Genomic DNA, 23,818 nt, shown 5'->3' with positions numbered 1-23,818 from the left:
ACCAATGTCGTCTACAAAGAGGTTTCAATAATGTGTAAATATAATCGGTGATATTAATTTTTTTTAAATGAAAAAATTGCTATATATCTAGACAAAAATATATATCTTCCATACAAATGAATATAGATAGCAATTCATTTCTATAACTGAGTTATTAGAGAACGAGCACATTTACCTAATGTATGAAAATACTAAACAATGATAAATAAAATATTCAAAATTATAGGACCGCATCCGTACATCTAGACATTAGCTATTAATTTGAGCAATTATTTGCACAAATTCAAACAATGATAACATCAAAATATATAAACGATTCAAATCATATCTTTAAATGCACTATATAATATTTGATGTTCTAATTTAAATAATTATATATCGATTCATATATTCTTAATATATTACAACATATTCATTCCGTGCATCGCACGTGTGCAAATACTAGTTAATACTAAAACAATAATCACGATATAAACTATTGTCTATGGTAATGTGGACTCTGGTCCTAAACGACGTATAAGTTGTATATTTTTAGTATTGGAATTGTGAATTTATAGAATATAAATTGTGTTTTCGAGTCAAAATACATAACTGTAGAAGAGAATTTATGAATAGAATACAGGGTCACCAAATCTTAATATGATCATATTTTTGTGAATGCAGTATTTGAAAAGAACTTGTGAATACAAAACAAGGTAATCAATTACATATATGTTAACATTGTTTGTTCGTAGTATACAAATTGTAAATTTTTAAAACGTAAATTGTGAACGTTTAGTATGTAAATTGTGAACAAGGTGGACCCCGGTCCACAGAATAATTTGTCATAATATTTGTATTGGTCCGGCAAGATCTCGTAATGGGATCGTACTTAACAAACATTTATGTGGAAAATTATTGTGTGGACCATAGTCCATAACAAAAATTACATTTTTAATATACTAAATGTACATTATTTTTGTATTGAATGTATATTATTTTACAGTATATAAAATATGGTTCACAAAATAATGATTGCAACCTAAGTTGGGCCGACCCAAATATCATATCAGGCTCATTGGACACGGGCCAATCTGGCCCACGTGACATCTCCGTTCCTCTCATTTACGGAGTATCTTTTTTTTTTTTATTTTTTAATCGAAACAGAAAATCGGTAGGGTTTCTAATAATGTTTCTACAACCGCCATTCAACTTCAATATAAATTACAGAATTACCAACGCCAAACGTTTACACTATCCAGAACTCGAAACCCTAAAGTAAGAAACGTACAAGGTCTGCCGCTCCCTCTCACAGTTTCCTACACTCTCCGACTCCGGCGTCCGCTCCCTTTTCTCGACTTCCGGCAGAGGTCGACGTCAAGCTCGTCGGGATCTCCGTCCTCGGTTGAAGAATCCACTCCTTCAACGGACGTTCTCCCCAGGTACGGCTCTACGTATTACACAGAGTAAATTGTTTTTTTTTTTTTTTTTTTTTTTTTTTTTTTAACTGACCTATTTAGGATTTTGCTATGTAGATTTGAGGGGTTTCTGTTTTGTGTGTTGGAAATTCGTTTATTGTGTGCAAGGAGAGCCAGTAATAAGCGATTAGTTTGTTTTAAATTTTTATTCTAACCTTTTCAACTTTGTATTGCTAGTATTCCTAGTAATGTCCCCTCGAATTGATGAACCTACTCAAGATCAGTTTTTATTGCCGGATTTTTTTATTTTTTTATTTTTTTATTTTTATGGATAGCTGTGAATACGAGCTTACATATTGTTGGGATTTTTCTTAGAAATTTGTTCAGAGGAAACAGCAGCTATGGATATATTGTTATTGTCTAATAAAATCTTAACTTGCATATAGTTGGTAGCTATATCAAATTGTTTAGTCTCTGTTTAATTTTAAAATTTTATTTTATTTTCTTTTAAACTTTGTTTCTTTTTACTATGAATTGGAAATACTAATGGGTTTGGGGGCAGTGTTAAATGAGCTTGGTAAGACTTAGGTGGGTTTGAGATGAAGTAATTGGGTTCTGGTTTGGAATTTGTTAAATGGGAGGGTACCCAACCCAGTAACATCCCTAAAGATTCAATTTTTATTTCTTCTTTTTGTAATTGTTGTCTTCATGTGTTGTAGTTTTGTTATGTATCTTTTTCTGATGCTCTCTTTTGGTTTTGGTTTCCAATGCAGTTTATTATTCTCCTAACAAATCTTTGAGACATGGCATCCCGATTTTGGACTCAGGTTTGTACTTTTCACAGATATTGCGGATTCTAACTTTTGAAAGTTTCTAGATTCCTTCTTAACTTTTGAAAGTTTTTTGTCTTTGGAGTAAATGCTTCAACTTGAGTTATTCAGAAAATTGCAGAGTATATGGATTTTTGCCAAAAAAAAAAAAACTCACCTACTTGTTTTAGTATCCTTTTGGTTTTCAATCAATGTGGAATAGCAAAATATGAAAACCTTTATGATATTACAGAATTAGTACTTTTCATTAATGGTTCTTGTCAGTTATTTTTACTATGCTGTTTTATCTATATGCACAAAAATGTACTTGATTTATATTGAGATGGTGAAGCCCTGCTAGACATTGATAAGTAGTTTTCTTGCCAACCTTAGCTTCATGAATCTTACCATTATACATTGGATGAAGGGGTTAATTAACATGGTTGGTCTTTGGCCCTACACGGGGAAGAATAGCTTTCCACACTATAAATGGAAAGAAAACCAGCATGCAAGGTTTTTTTTCATTCAATTACTGTCCTATTATGAAATATGAACTTAGTTTTGTCATTTTATGGTTATTGATTGATTGTAATTTTATAATATGATACATGGATTTGTGGTAATATACTTGTGTATGTATTAGGTATTTTTTTGTAAATTTTTTATAGGTATACTTTAAAAGGCTTTAAAATGTAGGTCTTAAATAGGCTTAAAGCCTATTTAGGACCTACCTTGAAGCCTTTATAAAGGCCTAATATTAAATAGCCTTTTAAAAATGCTTAAGGCTAGGCCAATTGTAGGCTCAGGCTTGAGCCTAACAAAAAGCCTACATACAGGCCTAGGCCGAGACCCAATTTTCTAAACACCGGCTCGGCTCGGCCTATTTGCATCCCTAGCGGCAAATTCATAATTTGCTTCCCTTATATAATATTTTTTTTTTCTTGAAAGTTATAAAACATTTTTAAACTTGAAGCAAGAGAAAGGATTTGAGAGGGTTTCTGTACAGGTTTCTGTTCGTTCTACCGCAACTCGGCTAATTGCACATTGATCTTCGAAGTTCCCAGCACTACTTAGACCTATTCTCTCTATAATGGTGAGCTCTTGTATCTATAATTCCTTGGAGAACAGTTTCCTTGAAGCTTTTATTATTGCAATTTTCAGCTCAATTGTCTGCCTAACATGAGATCGTATGAAATTTAGATCGTAATGGATAGAACCAATGACGGAGCTGGCCTGGGGGCAGTGGGGGCAGCTGCCCCCACTGCCAAAAATGATACAGCCCCAAAACGACGTCGTTTTGGGGCTGTTTATATGTATAATTTTTTATTTTTTTTTCATTGTTTCATCTCCCCTGTCGCTCTCTGCTTCTCTCGTCCTCTCCGCGTAGCTTTCTCGTCTCTCCGCCTCTCTCGTTGGTCGTAGCTCTCTCGACTCTCCGCATATCTGTCTCTCGTCTCCTCTCTGTCACTGTCTGTCCTCGCACGGTCGCACCTCGCAGGATCGCCAGTCGCCAATCGCCACCAAAGTTTCGATGATCAGTCGCTGCCTCCAAACACGAAAGTCACCACAAAATACGGAAGTCTCTTCCTCACAAGAGGTTCGTATTTTCTTAGTTCTTGGGCTAATTATTTTTTTGCCCTAATTTCCCTAATTTTGTTTTTGCCCTAATTTACCTAAATCTTTTAGACTTTTAGTTTTAGTTATACTGGAAAACTCAGCCATCTCTATCCGCTTATCCCCTCCCTCAATTTGTTTTACTAAATTTCTAAATTACAGCTTTACAGCTTTTATATAATTATTATATGCATGTGAGCAGCGAGACAGTGAGTTACTCAATGTGAGTAGGTCTAATATTGTTTTTAATGTATGTGCAATGTGCTTTTTGAAATTTTGGATGATTAATTGCTAATTAGAGTTAGTAGTCTGTGATTCTGTGAAGCTTAGTAGTCTGTTGGCTTTAATTTATTGCTGATAGGACTTCAACTCTTCAGGATTATGGAGACTTCAAATAAAGCATCTATCCAAACTTTATTTTAATTGACTTGAAAATGTCTCCTTTTTTTGTTCAAACTACTCTTGCAGTAGAACACCGTACCATTTGGTCTCAAAACTTGCCTTTGTTTATTTGTAGGTATTGTATTTATAGGTCCTAATTTTGCCATTCTCCATGCAAATTAGTTTCTTGTTGATTATCTATAGGTTATAGCTTATGAGCTTATCTGCTAATTAGTACTAGCATAAAACTCCAGAAGAAGTTTCACCTGTTGGCCACATTTTACCTTTATTTTTTCGCCCCCACTCATAGAAAATCCTAGCTCCGTCCCTGGATAGAACTACAAAGCGCTCGCATGAAATTACGCACCAGTATGTGGATGCTGTATTATATGACCATTTGAAAGAAATTTATCTATAGTTTCCCTTGCTTCACTTGAGTAACTAAGGTTTTTGGGGGAAGATGCGGGAATAGGAAGTTCGGAACTCTTGTTTTGTTGAGAGCTTAATGGGTTTACCTAACGATAGTAATAATGATGATGGAGAATTGGAGATGATGATAATAAGGGAAAATTGCACTTTTCATCTCTAAGTTATCAGGTAATTGTAGAATTTGTCCCCGAGTGTTGGTCGTGTTCATTTTCGCCCCTAAGCTATACTAAAATTGTAAATTTCGTCCCTAATGTTTTGTTAGTAAAGGGACATAAAGTTCAACGCCAATGATAACTTAGGAACGAGTGCAATTTTCCCTAATAATAATTTGATTTAATTTGTTTATTTTTGTTGTTGAATTTGTTTGTTTTAGGATTTATACTTGACTTGGGTAAATAGTAACCTCATGAAATTATATTTTCTGCTTATTTATTAAATTTTACATTGCAATCATGATTTTTAATATGTGTCATCATTCATCTGTAGTGAGTTGGACATTGTTTCTGATATTCTGCCTTAACTTCATTGGTCCTTTTTGTAGGATTCTGCAACTACAAAAGATTGCATTGTGGTGCTTACAGATGATGTAACGGTATCACTTAGTGCAGTTCTGAATGCAATTGGGATGGTGAAGAAGGAAGGAGTTGAAAAGTTGGATCCTTTGATCATTACTCAGGCTTCATCTCAGAGTAAAATTTTTGCTCTCTTTTGTTCTGAACTAATGTTTCATTTCCTTCTTTCGGATTATTGCATTGTATTTCTAGCATTCTATCCTGTTACTGAAATATGTTTATTGATATGTGTTCAACATGTTTCTTGATTGTCTTTGATGGCTTCCACATTCTTCCTTTCTTGCATTTATTGCGAAAATGATCCATAGGCGATGGATTTTATTTCAAAGTTGCTAGAGAAAGAGGAGCTTTTATCTATGGTCCAGTGTTTTTTTTTTTTTTTGGTTGTTGTTATTGATATTGATATTGGTAGTTGGGTGATTGTTCATCTTTTTCTGTTGTTCACTTGGCTAAGTCACTGTGTATAAGCTTAGTATATTATAGTTTTAAAGGATCTATATAGTTTTTACACTATCTATTATTCGTTCTAATGTTGTGATAAGACACTAGTGTAGTAAATTATACAATATTATAAGTTTTAAAAGATGTGTATGATTATCTTACTGCATATTCCTCTCAAGTATGAATGGGGCAAGAGTGAGAAGTTAAACCTTTATCATTCAATTGGCATGTCTCAAAGTTTTTTTTTTCCTCAAAATATTTATCTACGTTATATTTTCAGTTCTTTATTTTGTTAACATTTATTCTCAACTAATTGCAGGTATCTCTTCATTGGGACATTCATCCATGGATGTTGTTATAGTTATATTTAGGTCATTTGAGTTTCCTAGTGATCAGTTATTTGTAGATGTCACGAGAGTATTGAAGCCTGGTGCGACTGTTTTACTTAAGCCAACTTCTCTTTCAGCTTCAGAGACAACGGCAAGTTGGCTTTAAGTCTCCCTTTGTGCATATTAATTACTCCAAATCTTTTTATATGAAGATCCTTCTAATCCTGGTTGGATCTGAATTGCAGACAAAATCTACACTTGAGCGGAAGTTGCTCTTGGCTGGCTTTGTGGATGTAAAATCATTGGAATCTGTGTCATCTTTCGGGGTTAGTGTTTCTTGCTTTTTCAGTGGTTTGCTCTATCTTTTATTTTGTGTTGTTTTAGTTGATACTTTTCTTACCTTTCCTTGCTCTCAAGTCTCAACTGTCTCATCCTGGGGTTTGGGTTAAGCTAGGCCGCTTTACAGGCAATAAACTTGAGTTAAAATCTAACCTTCCCCATCACTCAATTTTTATTTTATTTTATTTTATTTTTTTAAAGAAAGTAAAACTTCTCATTCTCGCCTTTTGAACTGTTTTCAGCTGAAGGATATCAGGATCAGATATTCTTGTAGTGCATTGTCCCTTTATCTTCTTTAAAAAATAAAAATAAAAACTGGTGATTTTTCATAGGAAAACTTCATATTCTTGCTGATTGTGTATTATTAAGTCTTATGTGTGGGGCATTGTTTCTTGGACAGCATATGTATATGACATCCATTTATCTGGTCTTATTGAAACTGGTTTTCCATTTTAAGATTTGTATTTATTTCAACACTTCATGGGAAATTTTATAGGGTATGTTAATTTGAAGATACATTATTTAGTATCCTCAATGTCCAACCTTTTCTAATGGCTTAGCTCATGTTAATATGTTATACAAACATGGCCTTGTATTCTTCAAATTTTGTAATTAGCTTACAGCCTGGTATTTAACAGATAACTGGCAAGAGGCCTTCATGGAATATTGGTTCATCCTTCTCTATTAAAAAAGTTGCAAAAAGTTTACCCATAGTTCAGATAGAAGATGATATGGATCTCATTGATGAGGATAGCCTTCTAACAGATGAAGATCTGAAGAAACCTAAACTTCCAACTGGTAAATTATTATGATGGTTGTCCTAGTTATTACCTTATGAATTTATCAAGGCTATATTCAATTGCTCTACTTACTCTAGTTGTAATATTGGTTTTCCAGTTGATGATTGTGAAGTAGGGAGTACTAGGAAAGCGTGCAAAAACTGTTCATGTGGACGAGCAGAAGCAGAGGCAAAGGTGGAGCTTGGATTGACCATGGAACAGCTAAACAATCCTCAGTCTGCTTGTGGCAATGTATAGTGAACTTACTTGTTATGTTATTTATTCTGTGCTGTACTAGGCATCTTTTTATCAATATTGTCTCTTATCAGATCATGCATATTACCTATATCAATTAACATATTAGTGTAAAGGCTTGTTTAGTCAGAAGAAGTAGCAGAGTATAAGATTTGTATGCTAACCGTGCTTAGAAATTAAAGAAAATAAAAATATTGGGATTTAGTTCTCTCTCTTCGTTATCGGACTTTTTAACTCAGCCTTGTTTGATGGAAGACATAAATGTTGCATACCTTCTTTTATATAAGCAATGAAAAATGAGTCGGATATGCTTAGTCCATCAGTATTGAATTGCTAAATTTACTTTTTTCATGATATGTTTTGACATGCCAATGAATGAAGAATGATTTTTCTATCTCAAATTGGGGTATTGCAATGTCTGTGAGTACATTAAGAAAGTTTTACGTGTTAATAATTTGTAAAGCACTCTCTTAGTTGTTTCTTCTGCTATAACTTGGTGAATCAATGTCTTAGAATACATTTAGAAAGATTGCTTAGCTTCTAAACAATATTAATACTCTTTTTGCTCCTGGTGTATATGACCTAAATTATGTTTTTTCTGTAAATTGTCATAAAAGGGAGCTTTTAGCATGAGATGTCAATTGCTTACTTGGGATTGTAGTTTCAGACCTTTGTGATACAGTTCTGACTTGACATGTCTTCTCTCTGCAGTGTGGTTTAGGTGATGCTTTCCGGTGCGGTACATGCCCTTATAAAGGTCTTCCTGCATTCAAACTAGGCGAGAAGGTGCATATTCGAGCTGCTATCATCTCTCTCTATATTTTTATGCTCTTCCATGTGTTGCTTTTGTCTTAAGACATGTAGATGCTTATTTTATGATGGCGTTGTTTATTTTAAGGTGGGGGGTGGATAAGTCAAGATGAGTTTGGTCTGAAATTCTGAAAAGCAGTCAATTCAATTTTGATAGATGAAGTAGGAGGTTTAAATCCCCAAAACACCAATTCATTTTACCAACATTTTCAGGGGTGTGTGTTTGTTTAATTAGTAGAGGTTGGGGTTGTCGGTTGATGTCATGATGTGTAAACTGCAAAGTACAAGACTACATCGAGTCACAGTAGCCAGAAACCGAAGGTGTATGTTGTAACAGAGAAAGAAAAAGAATAATTGGAAATTTGTAGTGACTACTCTGTTTTGTCTTTGCCTTTGTGATGATGACATGCTTTACTGTGATAGGTAACACTTTCTGGGAATTTTCTCGACGCCGACATCTAGGAGCAGATGTTGAATTTGAATATTATCATACATTTTGCCATCTCGAGAGTGTTTCTGCTCCTTTGTTCCTAAACAATGCAGTGCAGCGCCGAAGAATTGTTTAGATACGTAGTGATAATGTTCATTTTCTATAATATAGCCTCCACAACATTTGTTCCATTTTTCATCTCTTTTATACTTTCTTCTACGTGCTGCAATTGCTATTATAACTCTGCGGCTCTAAAACTTATTTCCTGTTTACTTCTCGAGGCTTAAATTGTGATCTGTAGTGCGTAACAGTAACGAACTAAATACATTCTTGTCTGTTATTGTTAGTGGTTTTTTTTTTTTTTTTTGGAGAAAATTATTGTTAGTCTTTGGTAAATTGTAGTATACGTTTTAAAAATTTACGAGTTTCTAAGTGTTTGTACATTAGTATCAATAGACAATAGCAGGTTTCATTCTATGCTCTACTTTTTGGTTAAAAATAATCAAATCTTGCACGTTTTCTATTATTCACCTATTGTTGTCTCTTGGTTTTGATTTTATGATTGGGAGATATAAGTTGTGATCTGTTATAACCGGCTTTTCAATGACAATTTTTAGAATCACTTTAACAGTTCAATTATTATTCATCAGTCGAATCACTTCCTTAATTTTTTTTAAAAATTATTTTTGTTCAAATTAGTCACCATACATATATGTGCAATTAGCCAATTAGGCCATTCAAATAAAAACAGTGTGATTAGATTTATGTTCAAAAGTATGCAATTTGACATGCTTTTGATGTCATCATTGGTGCGGCGATTTCGATTAAAAATTATTATTTTTAAATTTATTTTAATAATTCAAAAAAAAAAAAAAACACCCCTCGACAATTCTTTGTCAATTGTCTCCAAGTTGGAGACGAAGAAATTCTCCGACTTGGAGATGAACTCTTCGTCTCTGGCTTAGAAATGAAGCGTTTTCTTCATTTCAAGTAGGGGTGAGCAAAATATCGTTTAATTGAACAATAGCCGCAAATTAATAACCGAAATAATTGAACAAGACCCAAGTTGCTAATCAATATCTAAGCCCAATGTCTATTCCTAATTCCCTAACCCTAAGCCCGCAGACGGCAATTTATATCGTGCACCACGGCTATGTGCGCCCAAGCACAAAATGTCACTCCGTCCGTCTAAACGGTCCAAACCCCATTATGTGTATTCAGTTAAAAGTTTCAGTGTATTGTGTTATGAGTTTCTGTGTATTCAATTAAGTGTTTATGTGTATTCAGTTAAGAGTTTCTGTGTATTTAGTTAAGAGTTTATGTGTATTCAGTTAAGAGTTTCTGTGTATTCAGTTAAGAGTTTCTGTGATTATGTCTCATGTTAGATTAGGTGTATTCAGTTATGAGTTTCTGGGTATTCTGTTATGAGTTTATATGTATTCGGAACAGAGGACTTTTATTTGGACAATGCACCAAAACGACGTCGTTTTGGGTAGGGTGGGGTGCACAATGCATTGTGCACCATGGTGCATGATATAACGATTGTCCACATACCACAGTCGCACAGACCCGAGTGGCTGAGACCCCGTTCTCGGTTTTTGCTTCTCGCTGACCTGAGACGGTGAGACCACGATCGCTTCTGCTTCTCGATTCCACTAATCCACTCCACTGCTCTCCGTCTTCGGCCGACGTCTCGATGCCCTCGCTCAGCCACTCCACTCCGACTCTCCCGTCTCCCTCATGCTCTCTGACTGACGACCTCCCTGAGGATCAGGAGTCAAACCTCATTGCCTCAGCCCTCATCCAGTCGCCCAATATGAGGTATATTTTTTTAAAAAAATTTATACTGTAAATATGTTAGTGAGTTAGTCTGTAATTTTTTTTTTTAAATTTTATATTGTTTATACTATTATATTGTAACTACTAAGTCTATAAGTCTATAGAGATTTTTTTTTTTTTTTTTTTTTTTTTATCATTTATCAGTTTGTTTGTATGCCACTATGCCAGTGTGTTATATAAAATCTAAATTAGGCAGTGGCACTTTCTATATTTGTATTTCAATTTTGGAGACTTGGATATTGAATAATTGGTCAATTTTCGGTTATTTGGTCGGTTATAGTATTTAAGTCGGTCGATTTCAGTCCGTCATGGCAGTCAAAAATTTCCGTTGGTTATGTGACCGACCGACCGATCGTGTGCTCATCCTAATTTCAGGTTGGAGACAAAAGAGCTCTCTTCATCTCTGACCATAGACAGAGATGGGGAGGCGAGGCAAGGTTTTATTATTATTTTATTATTATTATTTTAGATTATTTTAAAAATTAAAAACAATAATTTTTAATATAATGTCTGTCATGTAGAGCTGTTAAAATTAGCTTTTCCTATTTGGTCGGTCCGTCTCGCCCCCTACTTAGGTAGGGGTGACTTTCGAAAATAGAGGCCTGTTAAAGAGCGAGCTTTTTTGACCCGTGGGCTTGGTAGTCATGGGCTACCCAAAGGGGGTATGGCCGGGGCCGCCTAGCCCGTGGGCTAAGGACGTGGCCGGGTGGACTAGCAAAACCTAGGGTTTGCCCTACCCGTCTTCCCGTTTTGACAGCTTTACGGTCATGTTAGTGATGAGTGGATGAACATGTAAAATTGCATAATTTTAGACAATTGAGAAACTTAATTGTATTTTTATGAGTTAAATGATTCAATTGTACTTTTAGTCTTTTACTTAGGGCATCTCCATTAGAAGGGTCTTCACCAAGTTTTAGGACAACAAAATTCCATGGATGAGATTTTCACAAATAAAAAATGAAGACTTTGGCCAAATTTTCTCCTGCAATATAGATATTTTTGTGGGCCCAATAAGAGAGAGAAAGTGAAAGAGAAGGCTGAAAGCCAAACTTTTCTTCCTTACATTTTGCAGGCATCAGATTTTTGTTTTGTTTTATTTATTTGTTTCTTCTTCTCTCTCCCCATCTCTTTCCTTGACATCTAAAATACTACACCAAAATTCTCACTATTGAGGATGCCATAAGTTCAATGAAAAAGCTTTGTATTATTATTAGTATTGTTGCTATTATTATTATTATTGTTTATTTTTTTGGATAGAAGTAGTCTGTTGATCTGTTCTTTTTGACTGTGAATTCCCTTCCGTCTGAAGTGATTTGAATTCTAGACCTCCATTCGAAGTCGCAAAACCCTACAAACCCTCTGGTTTTTCTGTTAACCAACCATTCAGCCAGAAACTCCACCGTCGCCATCCAATGTTCCTCCGACGCCCTCTCGCTCATCCGCCGGTTCGTGCCGGCATATTCAACCAGATTTCTCGGATCTTCGGACCCAGATCCGACCGGCCCCTTCATGCTCTCTTCTGCAGTTCCAGCAATCCTGAGCCTCCACCGATGCCTCCCTTTCAGATCCCAGGCCCCATTTCAGGCAACTTCTTCTTATCCCTTATCTTTTGTATGATGTTTATATGCGTATATATTTTTGTGTATACTCATCCATTTGTTTGAACTTTTGTTTATAAAATTAATTGGTAAAGTGAGTGCTTAGATATTGGGTTTATAGAAGATCCATTGTTTCAATTGGTTCTGGAAATTGGATTGCAGTTCTTGAGATAAACATTAATGGGTTGCTTGTCCAATTGGAATTTGAATGAATAAAACAGAATACTGAATCCTTATTGTCTGAATATTAAATTATTGTGTTCCATGGACTGAAAATTTAATTTGATTTCTCATAATTGTTGAAATGAATTTGCATTGATTGCCAATGGAACCTTAAGTTCAAATTTTTGTGACTTGTTTTTGGTACAACTATAAACCAGAAACATTTCAAGATTAAGGGTGTGTTTGGTTCGCACATAGGAATCGGAATGGGTATCAAATATTTGGTAATGGTAATGGGTTTTGGTGAAAGTATTTAACATGTTTGGTAGTAGGGTGGAATGAGAATGGTTACTAATAGTAGTGCTTGAGAATGAATAAGGGAATGAAACCCTTATTTTATTTGGGTATGGGTTTTTCAATTGATGGGGTATTCGAAACCCATAGTAGTGTTCTAAAAACCTATCAACCAAACAACAACAATCACTTTCATACCCATTCCTATGTGCAAAACTCACCAACCAAACACACCCTAATTTCTAGTAAACTCAAGAACATTACCATCCTCCCTCAATTTTTTTTCTATGGTCTTCTAGAATTGTATGGCCTCTAGTGGTTCTTGAGCTCGGCTGGCTAAGTTATCTACACAATGGTTCCTCTCATGCAGACCCACTTTCCATCCCTTTTTTAATGGCTGCCTCCAAGTCAATGTCAGTTTTGTTGATTCCAATTTCTATGATATTTTACTGATTAAATTTCAAGCAATGTTCCTTAACCAACATCAGATTCATGATGCTGATTATCAACATTAGTTTACAAACCTACTGAAACAATTTATAGTTTCAATAATAACATCCTAGGTGACAGTTTGTAAGAGTGATGGCAGCTTATGCAGATTAGGCATAGAGGATAGAATTGTGTGCATGTCTTCCTTTTTTTTCTTATGTACATGAACCATGGAGAGACAAATCTGGACAAAGGATAAGGGAGGCTTGGGGGTGGGGGGGGGGGGGGGGGTTTCAAATACGAAAATAACTTCATTTTGTTACTTGAAAGACGGGCATGCTCAAGAGGATACAAGTGGGGCTGTTTGTTTTGGGATAGACTAGTCTATGAAATCCATGTCCGAAAGCTAAGGGGGCGTTTGGTTCAGGTTATATAACATAACCAAGGGAATGTGACATTCCAAAGGCAGATTCCTATGTTTGGTTCATATAATCTTAGGGAATATAACATTCCCTCCACATAGGATTTTGAAGGGAATGTGATTCCCTTCAATTTCTTAGGTTATGTAAGATAACCTTGGTTATGTTTATTATAGTGTGTGTATAAAATATAACCCTAAACCAAACATGATTATATTACATACCCCAATTTTAACAAACACAGGAATCTAACATTCCCTAAGGTAATCTAACATTCCGTGAACCAAACGACCCCTAAAAGTTTGGCTGCATAAATGCCCTTCAAGCAATTCAAGTAACCATGGTGTTTTAATTCCCTTATATGCATATCAGAAACTTTGTTTTCTTTTTTGAATAAGTTGTTTCCCTTCTAAACAGTTTGAATTCAAAACATGTAAAAAGTTTTACTTTTTGGGCTCTGAAATTGCCTATCAAGCCTACTTCTCATACATGCTCTGTTGTTGGAATGGGTTTTATTTTTATTGCAGGTTTTTCAGGGAATAACAAAGGCAACATGCCCTATAATAGATTCTCAGGGGTGGGACAATCTGGTTTGAGCAACCATGGAACACGCACTTTGTTTCCTAGATCTTTGATAGACTCTGGAAATGAAAATGAAGTTGAGACTGGAAAGAATTCTAAATCCATGGACATTGTTAGGGGATTACTAGAAGACTATGATAAGGGTGGTGCTCCTTTTGGATCTCCATTCCGTCAATATCAAGTCGAGAACGATCCTGACATTGTTCATGTTAAGCTGCTCCGCAACAACACATTCATCACCGTCACAGATTCAAAAGGGAACAAAAAGTTTGGGGCTTCAGCGGGAACACTGGCATCAGGAGGGAAAGTTTCTCGATTTGCTGCTGAATCTACAGCAGAACATGTTGGGCGTGAAGCAAGGAATCGTAACTTGAAGTCTGTGGTCATGAAAGTAAATGGGTTTACCTATTTTAGGAAAAAGAAGCAATCTATCCTTAGCTTTAAAGAGGGGTATAATCATTCCCGGGGAGATACAAATCCGGTTGTTTACATTGAAGATACAACACGACGACCCCATAACGGATGCCGCCTCAGAAAGAAGCGCCGCATATAGTTTGTTTCGTTTTTTGCATGTGAGAAGCGCCGCATATAGTTTGTTTCTTTTTTGCATGTTGAATTTGGGATGCGATAGATGCATGTTATGATATTTTGCTAAATAAACAGGGCATTATGGCTTTTTCGAGATTTGCTTCTAATTCTAAATTACAACTGAATACTTTGCGGGAGCTTTCTCAGATAACTATGTCTATTTATACTTTGTCCTGTTTCTTTAGTCTGGGAATGCCCTTGTTTTTTATTTCCAATGCCATTGCTAGATTGAATTTTATGGATTTTTAATTTTTTTTTTATTTTTTATAGAAAGTAGAATAATATTAACATTATCCAGAATTACAATATCGTTCATATCATCATATTTAATACAAAATTAAAATAAAAACTGTAACGTTCAAATCATATTTAATACAAAATTAAAATCAAAGCTGTATTTATAGTGGAAAATGGCCTACAATTGTGGGAGTGAGTGCGGCATAATTGTCAATCGTTATGCTATGGACCGGCCTACAGTCTGGACACGATAATGGTGCTGTTAGTGACACCGTTATTTTTCACTTTTTTTATTTTATTTTATTTTATTATTATTTTCAGATCGCTTCGTTATAGGAGCACATGTTCATAATTTTATCACTATATGTTCATAATTGTAAGTTCATAATGTCAGAGTTCTGTGTTCATAATTTCATAACTGTACATTCATAATTCCATAACTGTACATTCATAATTCAATAACTGTAAATTCATAATTTTTGAAACTCTATGTTCACAATTTTCTCTATGTTCATAATTTTATCACTATATGTTCATAATTGTAAGTTCATAATATCAGAGCTCTGTGTTCATAATTCAATAACTGTACATTCATAATCCCAAAACTGTACATTCATAACTCTATAACTGTACATTCATAATTTTTGAAACTCTATGTTCACAATTTTAAAGCTCTATGTTTATAATTTTATCACTATATGTTCATAATTGTAAGTTCATAATGCCAGAGCTCTGTGTTCATAATTTCATAATTCCATAACTGTACATTCATAACATCATAACTGTACATTTTCCCACAAACGAATAACACCATTAACGACGAGACAAAATCATTTTTTTTTAAAACTTAAATGATGCGTTTTCCTTAAAAACGACATCGTTTTGGACTCGTGTCCACAATGCATTGTAAACACGGATCCGGGGCATAATTTGCGCCTAATTGTAGGCCATTTTCCACGTAACAATGCAAACACACCCCACGATTACAACCATCTATTCATTGCATCATCATATAAAAAATAAAAGTAACAATTTACTAGATATAAACAAGATTCTCAACAAGGAGCAATAAAAACGCAAAGCTATATTTAATAGCAAAATCAGGCCAAAAGTTCCAATGTGAACAATCTAAACTGAAAATATGTAATGTAGATATATAACACAATATGTAAAAATAAATGAATCACCAAAATAAGTATACAGCTAAATTTTTTAACACTCGACAACACTTATTTATCTGCGGGATCACGCCTAAAAACTTTTTCACTCAATATCAACTCGCGATTTTTACAATTACAGGTTTAATGAATTACAAAACTAGTTCTACCACATATTTAAACATTAACCTCATAAAACAACTTTATGAAAAAAATTTATAAGTACAGTTTGAACAGATTTTTCAATTAAACAAACTATAACCAATCTGAATTTCAACAGAGCTTGTACTAATGTAAAGTGGAGCTGACTTCTCGAGATAGTACACCAATCTATTCCTTGTAACACCATCCACAATAATATTTCTATTTGTTCCGTTTTGAATCATTACAAAGATACCTATTTATAATGTTGAATTCTTTCTTCGTCTCCTTGATTCTTGGCCGCACTATCTCACTCCCCACAATTGTAGGCCATTTTCCACGTAACAATGCACACACACCCCACTCATCCATTATCTTATTTTCACAATTTACTCACACATTCCCATGCATGCATATATACGCACCATTTCCAAATTAATCTCTTCAACCACACGTTCACACCGTCACACACTGTCATCATTTCCTCATTTTATGCATGTAATTTCCATTTCTTAATTGCTCACACCACATGTTTATTTCTTTTGCATTCCCATTTCATTAGGGGCGGAACCAAAATTTGTTGACGCGGGGCCAATCACAATTAAACTAATTTATTAAAAAAAATGAATAGGAATTAAAGTAGTAAAAATTTAAAGATCGGTAACAAAATGACATTTTATTATTATAATAATAAGCACTATTGCAACCCAATGGGGTAGCTCAAGTGGCAAATGAGCTCTCTTTGTGGGAGAGAATATTGGGATATAACTTGGTTTTGATTCCTACAAGTGACAATTTCCTTTGGGCCAGCTTCTATGCTTCGACCTTGACCACAATGTGTATTTTACACCAAAAAAAAAAAAAAAAAGCACCATTGCAATGTATTTTCTTCGAATTAAAAAACTAACCAGATAGCAATCCATTGTCTATTGTCCACATAACATAAATTCAATATGCAATTTTTTACAAATTGACAAGTCAATTAAGGTATGTACACTTTAACCTTCAAATATGGCATGTAAATTTTAGAAATCATAAGAATGAATAAAACATAGCATATGCCAAACTTATACGGTTAAAATAATATGAAATTCAAATGGCTAATTTGAGTCTGAGAGTCTGAGACTAATTATACTCATTTTTAAAGTACTTTTAGAACCAAATGATAGAGGAAAAAACAACTGCAAAGCTAGAAAAGTAGAGCTCAAAACACAAGCCTATACAATTTGATGGGATAAGGGTCAAATAAGTCATTCAACTATACTAAAATGTGCAATTAAGCCTTCCAACTTCAAAAAGCTCCAAACTAAAACCTTACACTTAGAAAAAAAAACTGCAAGTACACCATTTTGTAGGTTACCTTGTAACATGTAAATTACTTATAGATTTTTCAAGTTGATTTTGAAAGATGAATTCGGCGACATGAATGTGGAGCTCGGTGCCAGTTGGATTGCCCGCGTCGGCGGCCAACAATCTAACCCCATACGGGAGCTTACTACTCACTCCGACCTTCACTCCTGCTACCCTGACTATAGTTACACTCCCTACAATATCTATGACCAAAGGTTTCGTGAAATCCTCTCCCTCCATTTCTTTCTCTGCTCCTAACTAGCACTCCAAGATTTTATTTATTAATTTTTGTATGTTAGTAATGTTAGTATTTCATGTTTATATTATATGCTTTAATATTATTAGTTGTAGTATAGTCAAATAGTCCTAGCCTAAATAATAGAAGAGTCTTGTGTTAACTCTCCTATAGGACTCTCTGTTTCTCTCTCTGTAATATGATTAATCAATCATATTGAATATGCAGTCCGTCATACTTGCACGAGATAGTATATCCACCATGTACCTGCGTTGAGACAAAATAAAAGTCTTAATGCCTAGAATAAAAGTCTCAATGCCTAGGAAGAAGGTAGGCTTGCCCAGGTCCCTGATTTTGAAAGCAGAATGCCTAGGAAGAAGGTAGGCTTGCCCAGGTCCCTGATTTTGAAAGCAGAAGAGAGACGCCTGAGGAGTGAGTCAATTAATGCTGAATCAGTGCCCAACATAATGATATCGTCGACATACACGAGTAAAAATACCCGAGAGTTACCGTCGATGTAATGAAACAACGGCACATCAGTTTTGGATGCCAAAAACCCTGTTGAGATTAAGAATCCATGTAAGCGCATCTTAGTAACATTGTAGTGGGAAGAAATATCCAATTGCTATAGCAGCTGATTCATACGAAAAACTATAGACCCAGCGATTCAGAAACTGAATAGCAAAGAGGCTAACCATTGCATCACAACGGATCGATGCTTCCGTTTTACGTGAAATGATACAGTAAGATGAATTCTCACATTTTTTTATTTTTAGTTGATATTCTTAATAATTATTATACACCAATAGAGCTAGCAATTGATTTCATTCTTCGAAATGGCAGATCTATTCTTCATGATTTTGCTACTCCAGATGCTTTGGTGAGGGGGGCCAAGAAAAAACAAAACAATATACTATTAACATTTTTTGGGGTGGGGGGGGGGGGGGGGTGGCATTGGGCAAGGCCCCCTGTAATAACTTCGTACCTCCGCCCATGCATTTCATCATAATTAACATCATCAACATATGGCAATTAATATGTAAATTGTGTATTTTGAATATGGGACGGACGTAAATTCAGGTGGACCCGAATCTGTAATATAACAATCGTTATATCGTGACCCTGGTCCAATACACATAATTTGACTTCATAATGTACATAATTTATGTTCATGATACATATAATTTATGTTCATAATACACATACACATAAACATGATATAATGACTATGAATTATGTGCATTATGAACATGAATTATATATATTATAAATATGAATTCTGTGTATTAGTTAAGTGTTTACGTGTTTTCATTATATCATATTTATGCATATATATATATATATATATATATATATATATATATATATATATATATATATATATATATATATATTATGAAATCAAATTATGTGTATTGGACCAGGGGCCACAGCGCACTGTGGACCCTGATCCACGATATAAATTGCCATAGTATAACTATTGACCATGGTTCACTTTTTGATCTTATGAAGCGTTATGCTGTGCAACCGTGTGCACCATGCAAGGTGCACACAGAATTGGATCCATAATTTTTATATTATAGATTCATAATTTCTATACTGTATACTTATCAAATTATGAACATATAGTTCAGTAATTTGTAAATACAGAGTTCAACAATTAGTAATATGAACATTGAAAGTTATGAATATAGAGTTTTGTAATTGTAAATATAGAGTTTAATAATTATGAATCTATAATGTAGAAATTATAGATCTAATTTCGTGTGCACCATACATGGTGTACAACATAATTCTATAAAATTAAACCTTCTTATTGGGCTTCAATATTTTGGGCCGGCCCATTAAGACTGATTTCTTTTCCATTATAAAAGCTGTTCACTAGGGTAGATCTATTGTCTCCTCTGGATACTCCTTCTTGCCGTCCCACTCTGTATAGATCTTTTAGAATTCATCTCTCACCTTCTCAGTTTTCACGCGGCATCCACCCCTCATGTGTTCTTCGTCAGATCTTTAACAACCCTCTTTTGTTTCTTGCTCCTTTTTACTCTCTTTACTGTATCTCGTCCTTTTTTTTTTAATTTATTAGGGGATTTGGCTAAGATTAACCCAAAATGTATATGTGTTGTTTTTAGCAGTTTGAAGCAAATTGTTAAGTTATTAAATAATATTTTTGATGTTTTGATTAAATATAAAATGTTAAACAAGCGAATTTTTTAAAATTTTAGAGAATTCTCCAAATTATCAAATAACAATAATAATAATAATAATAATAATAATAATAATAATAATAATAATAATCCAAACAAAACTATATACAAAATAAAAATAAAATTAAAATTAAAAAAAAAAACAAGAAAAAATAAAGAGGAGTCACAGACTCCTTTTGTAAATAATGTGGGATCATTTTGATCACACATTGAAAATGTTTGAAACGAGAGAGCTTATCTATATAAGAGGAGCAAAACTCCTCTTACAAACATAATTACTTGCACATCAATGTGAGCAAGTATTGAGAAGTCAAAAGGTTCTTATGGAGCGAAAATCAGAAGATACATTATATTTGCACAAAAAAGAAATCATCAATAAACAATAAATAAACAATAAATAGTAAAAGGAGCAAAAACCAAAAAATGCAGATGCATGGTCACGAGACACTATTGATCTTCTAAATTTGTTTCAAAGTAATTGCAAATATAAGAGAAACAGTGGCTTATTCACCCACCAACTCACGTAATCGCAAAAATGCACTATTTACTTTAACATGGAAATGATAGAGAGTAATTTTGGAGAATAGAGAATTCTCCTCCACGGGTGGGGATGACATAGTGCCCACATGGGTGACGGTAGGGTGACTGAGTTGGACTGAGAAGGTGAGTGAAAACAAAAACAAGGTCGGTTGTGTGGAGAGAGTGAGTAGGGATGTTGAAAATTTCTTATGAATTTCTTGCGGCCTCCTTCAAATGGTTTATATATTGTTTTTATTTGGCTTTCTGATTTATTATTTGTGGTTATGATATGTTTGAAATCACATTTATTAATTTTGATGGTTATTACTTTATTCTTTAGGAAATAAAGGATCTGATGGAGATTATCTTTCACTATTTTGAAAACTTGTTGATGACAAAATTGTTTGTACATTTCATGATATGCGTTAGAAATCAAAAGTTTGGAAAACATCAAGGAAAGCAAAGTACGTGAAGTTTACACATATATATTATGCGTGTTATTTTAATTGTTTGTTTATTTTTTAATGTTTTGTTTTATATTATTTTGTAAGTTGTGATTAATTTGCTCGCGGTTCCTCAAATTGTTGTTGGTGGGCGTTTATCGCTCGATGAAATTCAAGATTTATCTAATGCCTTCATTGTTGATGATTGCATTATCATTGAAGCATGTATCAAGAATGTGTCCATGATTCAATAGCTAAACTATTTGTAACTTATTATAGGCATGCTGGTTAAGAGAAGATTTGGATGTACTTGGTTACTAATTTTATTGGAGGGGTATTTTTTTTTTTTTTTTTCTTTTGGTTGAAATTGGTATCACATTGAAACTTTTGGCATGGTTTTGTTATTAAATGTAGCTTTGCGTTTTTATTGCTCCTTGTTGAGAATCTTGTTTCTTTTTTTTTTTTTTTTTTGAATGCTACTGACTCTATTATAATGTAGTATTGGTTCATAAACAATTTTCTCAACCTAATGAAGCACAAAGAGTTAATTAAATTGTTAAGAATCTTGTTTATATCTATTAAATTGTTTTTTCATATTTTACTTTTACTTTTTATATGATGATGCAGTGAATAGATGGTTGTAATCGACATTCAAATGAATTAGTTTTTTTTTTTTTTTTTTTTTTTTTTTTGTTTTTTTGTTTTTTTTTTGTTTTCACTTTTTACTAATAGAACAATCAAATAAAAATGTAATATCTCTATTGTCATTGTATCCTATTAATTGAGCAAATGTTATATGAATTTAATCAGGCAAGAACATTATACGTGCTGGTAAAGAGAACATTGGTCGTTGTACTAGGTTGTTAATTTTATGGGTACGATACTTTTTTTTTTTTTTTTTGGTTTAAAGTGTTATCACATTGGAACTTTTTGTATGGTTTTGCTATTAAATGTAGCTTTGCGTTATTATTGCTCGGTTTTTTGGAATCTTGTTTATATTTATTAAATTGTTATTCCATGTTTTACTTCACTTTTTATGATGATGCAATGAATAAGTGATTGTAATCCTCTTTTAAATGAATCATTCCGTTTTATTTCACTCTTTACTCATAGTACTATAAAATAAAAATGTAATGCCATTATTGTAATTGTATGGTACAGAGTATTAGTTAAGCAAATGTTATATGAATTTAATCTGACAAGAAATTGTTAACACTACCCAACGCACTGTAATTTAAAAAGAGATTTATTGCAGATCATCATTCAAAAGGTTTCTGTTAAGCTTTCTAGTTTGTTGTTTGTCTTTGTGTTGTTTGTGATATTACGTTTGTTTTTTTCTTTCAGACCTTCAACATCTTTTTTTAGGCGGCTATTACTTTATCTTTAGGGTATTAACAATCAAGTGGAGAAAATTTCACTGTTTTTGTCTTTTTGGAGGTTGTTGATGAAAATATTTCTTGCACTAAAATGTTTGTATGTTTCATGTTATGCATAAAAAATAGCGAGAAGTTTGATAGGTACTACAATACGCGTCATAGTATGTAAAGTTTACGTATGGAATAGTTGTGGATCATTCTAATCATTCTAATTATCTTTTAGCATAAAAGTTTTAATAATTTCTTCAATTTTGTGGAGCCTGTATAGTTTCTTGTTTCTTCGTTCAAAAAGTTGCGAGAGTAATAATGTCAAAAAACGTATCAGGTCAAGAGCCTGCCTCATATGGTCTTAGCTCTGTTTTAGTTTATATTTTGTGGTTGCAATGTTGGAATTACTTAGTGCTACTTTTTGTTTTTGCAGATGCAGTGAGTTGGGTAAGAGATATAGCCCCGTCACATTATATACTCAGGATTGAATCATTCTCCGATCTTACTAAGATTCTGTTGGAAGGGAAACTCAAATTTTATGAGTCAAAAGTTTTTGAAGCTAGTGGTTACAAATGGTTGAGTTTACATTTTCCACTTATTTTGTTGCTGAGTAGTGTAGTTGAATTATGATATTCTAAAAATTAAATTGTTGTTGACTATTTTGTGGGTGTAATAATCTTGAATTTCATTGACCGAATTGTTTTGTGGTGACAGGGCATTCTCGATGTATCCCAATGGTGATGGTAATAGTGAGGGACACGTTTCTGTGTATTAAAGACACGTACGTATTGCCTTTGGATTGGGAGATACATGTTGATTTGAAGTTTTTTATATTTGATAAGAAGCATGACAAACATTCAGTTTTTCAAGGTTGTTTTTATGTGTTTCTACAAAATTAGATTGGGGTCATAGTGTTGTTAATATTACTAACGTTGTTCTTTTTGTTATTTAGAATGGAGAGTAAACCGGTTTCATCATTTGAAACCATAATGTGGCATCTCGAATTGATCCCTCGTGGTGAGTTTGATAATACCGCGAATGGGTATCTTGTTGAAGATAAATGTGTCTTTGGTGTTGAAGTTTTTGTGCTTGATTCTAAATTCATAGAACAACAATTGAGTCGTTCATTGGAAGTTGGTGAAACCTTCATTTGGAAGGTGTCAGATTTTAGTAACTTGGCCAGCAAAATTTGTTTTTTCAGACGAATTTACTGTTGCATCCTTCCAATGGTAAGTCAATTTTGTGTGAGTTCTGCTATGTATACTTTTAAATTATATTTCACGTGACAAATAAGTATAAGACCATTTTCGTCTTATGTCAATTCTATGATTTCACATTTAGGGTCTGTTTGGAAAGCTGGAAAATGACTTCTGGAAAATGACTTCTGGAAAATGACTTTTGGAAAATGAGTCATTTTTCGGAAAACATTTTCCTTTCTGGTGTTTGGTTGCATTTTGGAAAACTGTCTTTGTGTGTTTGGTTCATTTTCTGGAAAATGAGTAGAATGGTAAAATTAAACATTTTAATTATTTTATTTGGAATAAAAATATTTTTTTAATAATATTAAATATACTTTTATTTATTAAAAATTATATTAAAAAAATGCCTTCATTTCTTGGTTTGCTGCAAGTGCGGCTCTCTTCTTCCAGAACTCACAATGTCCTCA

At 33.7% G+C, this 23,818-nt stretch overlaps 3 protein-coding genes across 7 annotated transcripts; all 3 read left to right on the top strand.

Annotated features, from left to right (window-relative positions):
• The first annotated feature begins 1,225 nt into the window (after positions 1–1,225).
• On the top strand, positions 1,226–8,938 carry LOC109149620 (anamorsin homolog). Of its 3 annotated transcripts, XM_019297490.1 has the most exons (11): positions 1,226–1,421; positions 2,171–2,224; positions 3,213–3,299; positions 3,594–3,803; positions 5,172–5,319; positions 5,963–6,123; positions 6,218–6,298; positions 6,950–7,109; positions 7,209–7,342; positions 8,057–8,131; positions 8,579–8,938. In XM_019297490.1, the coding sequence occupies exons 3-11, from the start codon at positions 3,297–3,299 to the stop codon at positions 8,615–8,617; spliced, it is 1,011 nt and encodes a 336-aa protein (XP_019153035.1). In that variant the 5' UTR covers positions 1,226–1,421; positions 2,171–2,224; positions 3,213–3,296; the 3' UTR covers positions 8,618–8,938. The 3 variants fall into 3 exon arrangements, with proteins under 3 accessions (XP_019153035.1, XP_019153037.1, XP_019153036.1); XM_019297492.1 differs by lacking the exon at positions 3,594–3,803 and having other exon boundaries at positions 1,229–1,421; XM_019297491.1 differs by lacking the exons at positions 1,226–1,421; positions 2,171–2,224; positions 3,594–3,803 and having other exon boundaries at positions 3,182–3,299.
• A 2,682-nt stretch (positions 8,939–11,620) lies between these two features.
• On the top strand, positions 11,621–14,680 carry LOC109149622 (probable ribosomal protein S11, mitochondrial). Of its 2 annotated transcripts, XM_019297497.1 has the most exons (3): positions 11,621–12,008; positions 13,854–14,471; positions 14,509–14,680. In XM_019297497.1, the coding sequence occupies exons 1-2, from the start codon at positions 11,837–11,839 to the stop codon at positions 14,459–14,461; spliced, it is 780 nt and encodes a 259-aa protein (XP_019153042.1). In that variant the 5' UTR covers positions 11,621–11,836; the 3' UTR covers positions 14,462–14,471; positions 14,509–14,680. The 2 variants fall into 2 exon arrangements, with proteins under 2 accessions (XP_019153042.1, XP_019153041.1); XM_019297496.1 differs by having other exon boundaries at positions 13,854–14,680.
• Positions 14,681–22,585: 7,905 nt separating this feature from the next.
• LOC109149624 lies at positions 22,586–23,473 on the top strand. 2 transcript variants are annotated; one of them, XR_002048975.1, is made up of 3 exons: positions 22,586–22,727; positions 22,867–23,022; positions 23,105–23,473. XR_002048975.1 is itself a non-coding variant. In XM_019297499.1 (3 exons), exons 1-3 carry the CDS (start codon positions 22,691–22,693, stop codon positions 23,436–23,438), a joined length of 438 nt encoding a protein of 145 aa, XP_019153044.1. In that variant the 5' UTR covers positions 22,586–22,690; the 3' UTR covers positions 23,439–23,473. The 2 variants fall into 2 exon arrangements, 1 of the variants encoding a protein (XP_019153044.1); XM_019297499.1 differs by having other exon boundaries at positions 22,867–22,933.
• Positions 23,474–23,818: the final 345 nt, after the last annotated feature.

This window comes from Ipomoea nil, unplaced genomic scaffold, assembly GCF_001879475.1.
Source record: "Ipomoea nil cultivar Tokyo-kokei standard unplaced genomic scaffold, Asagao_1.1 scaffold2159, whole genome shotgun sequence".
Taxonomy (NCBI): Eukaryota; Viridiplantae; Streptophyta; class Magnoliopsida; order Solanales; family Convolvulaceae; genus Ipomoea; species Ipomoea nil.
Note: the sequence above shows the minus strand (reverse complement) of the source record. Positions and strands in the feature narration are given on the sequence as shown.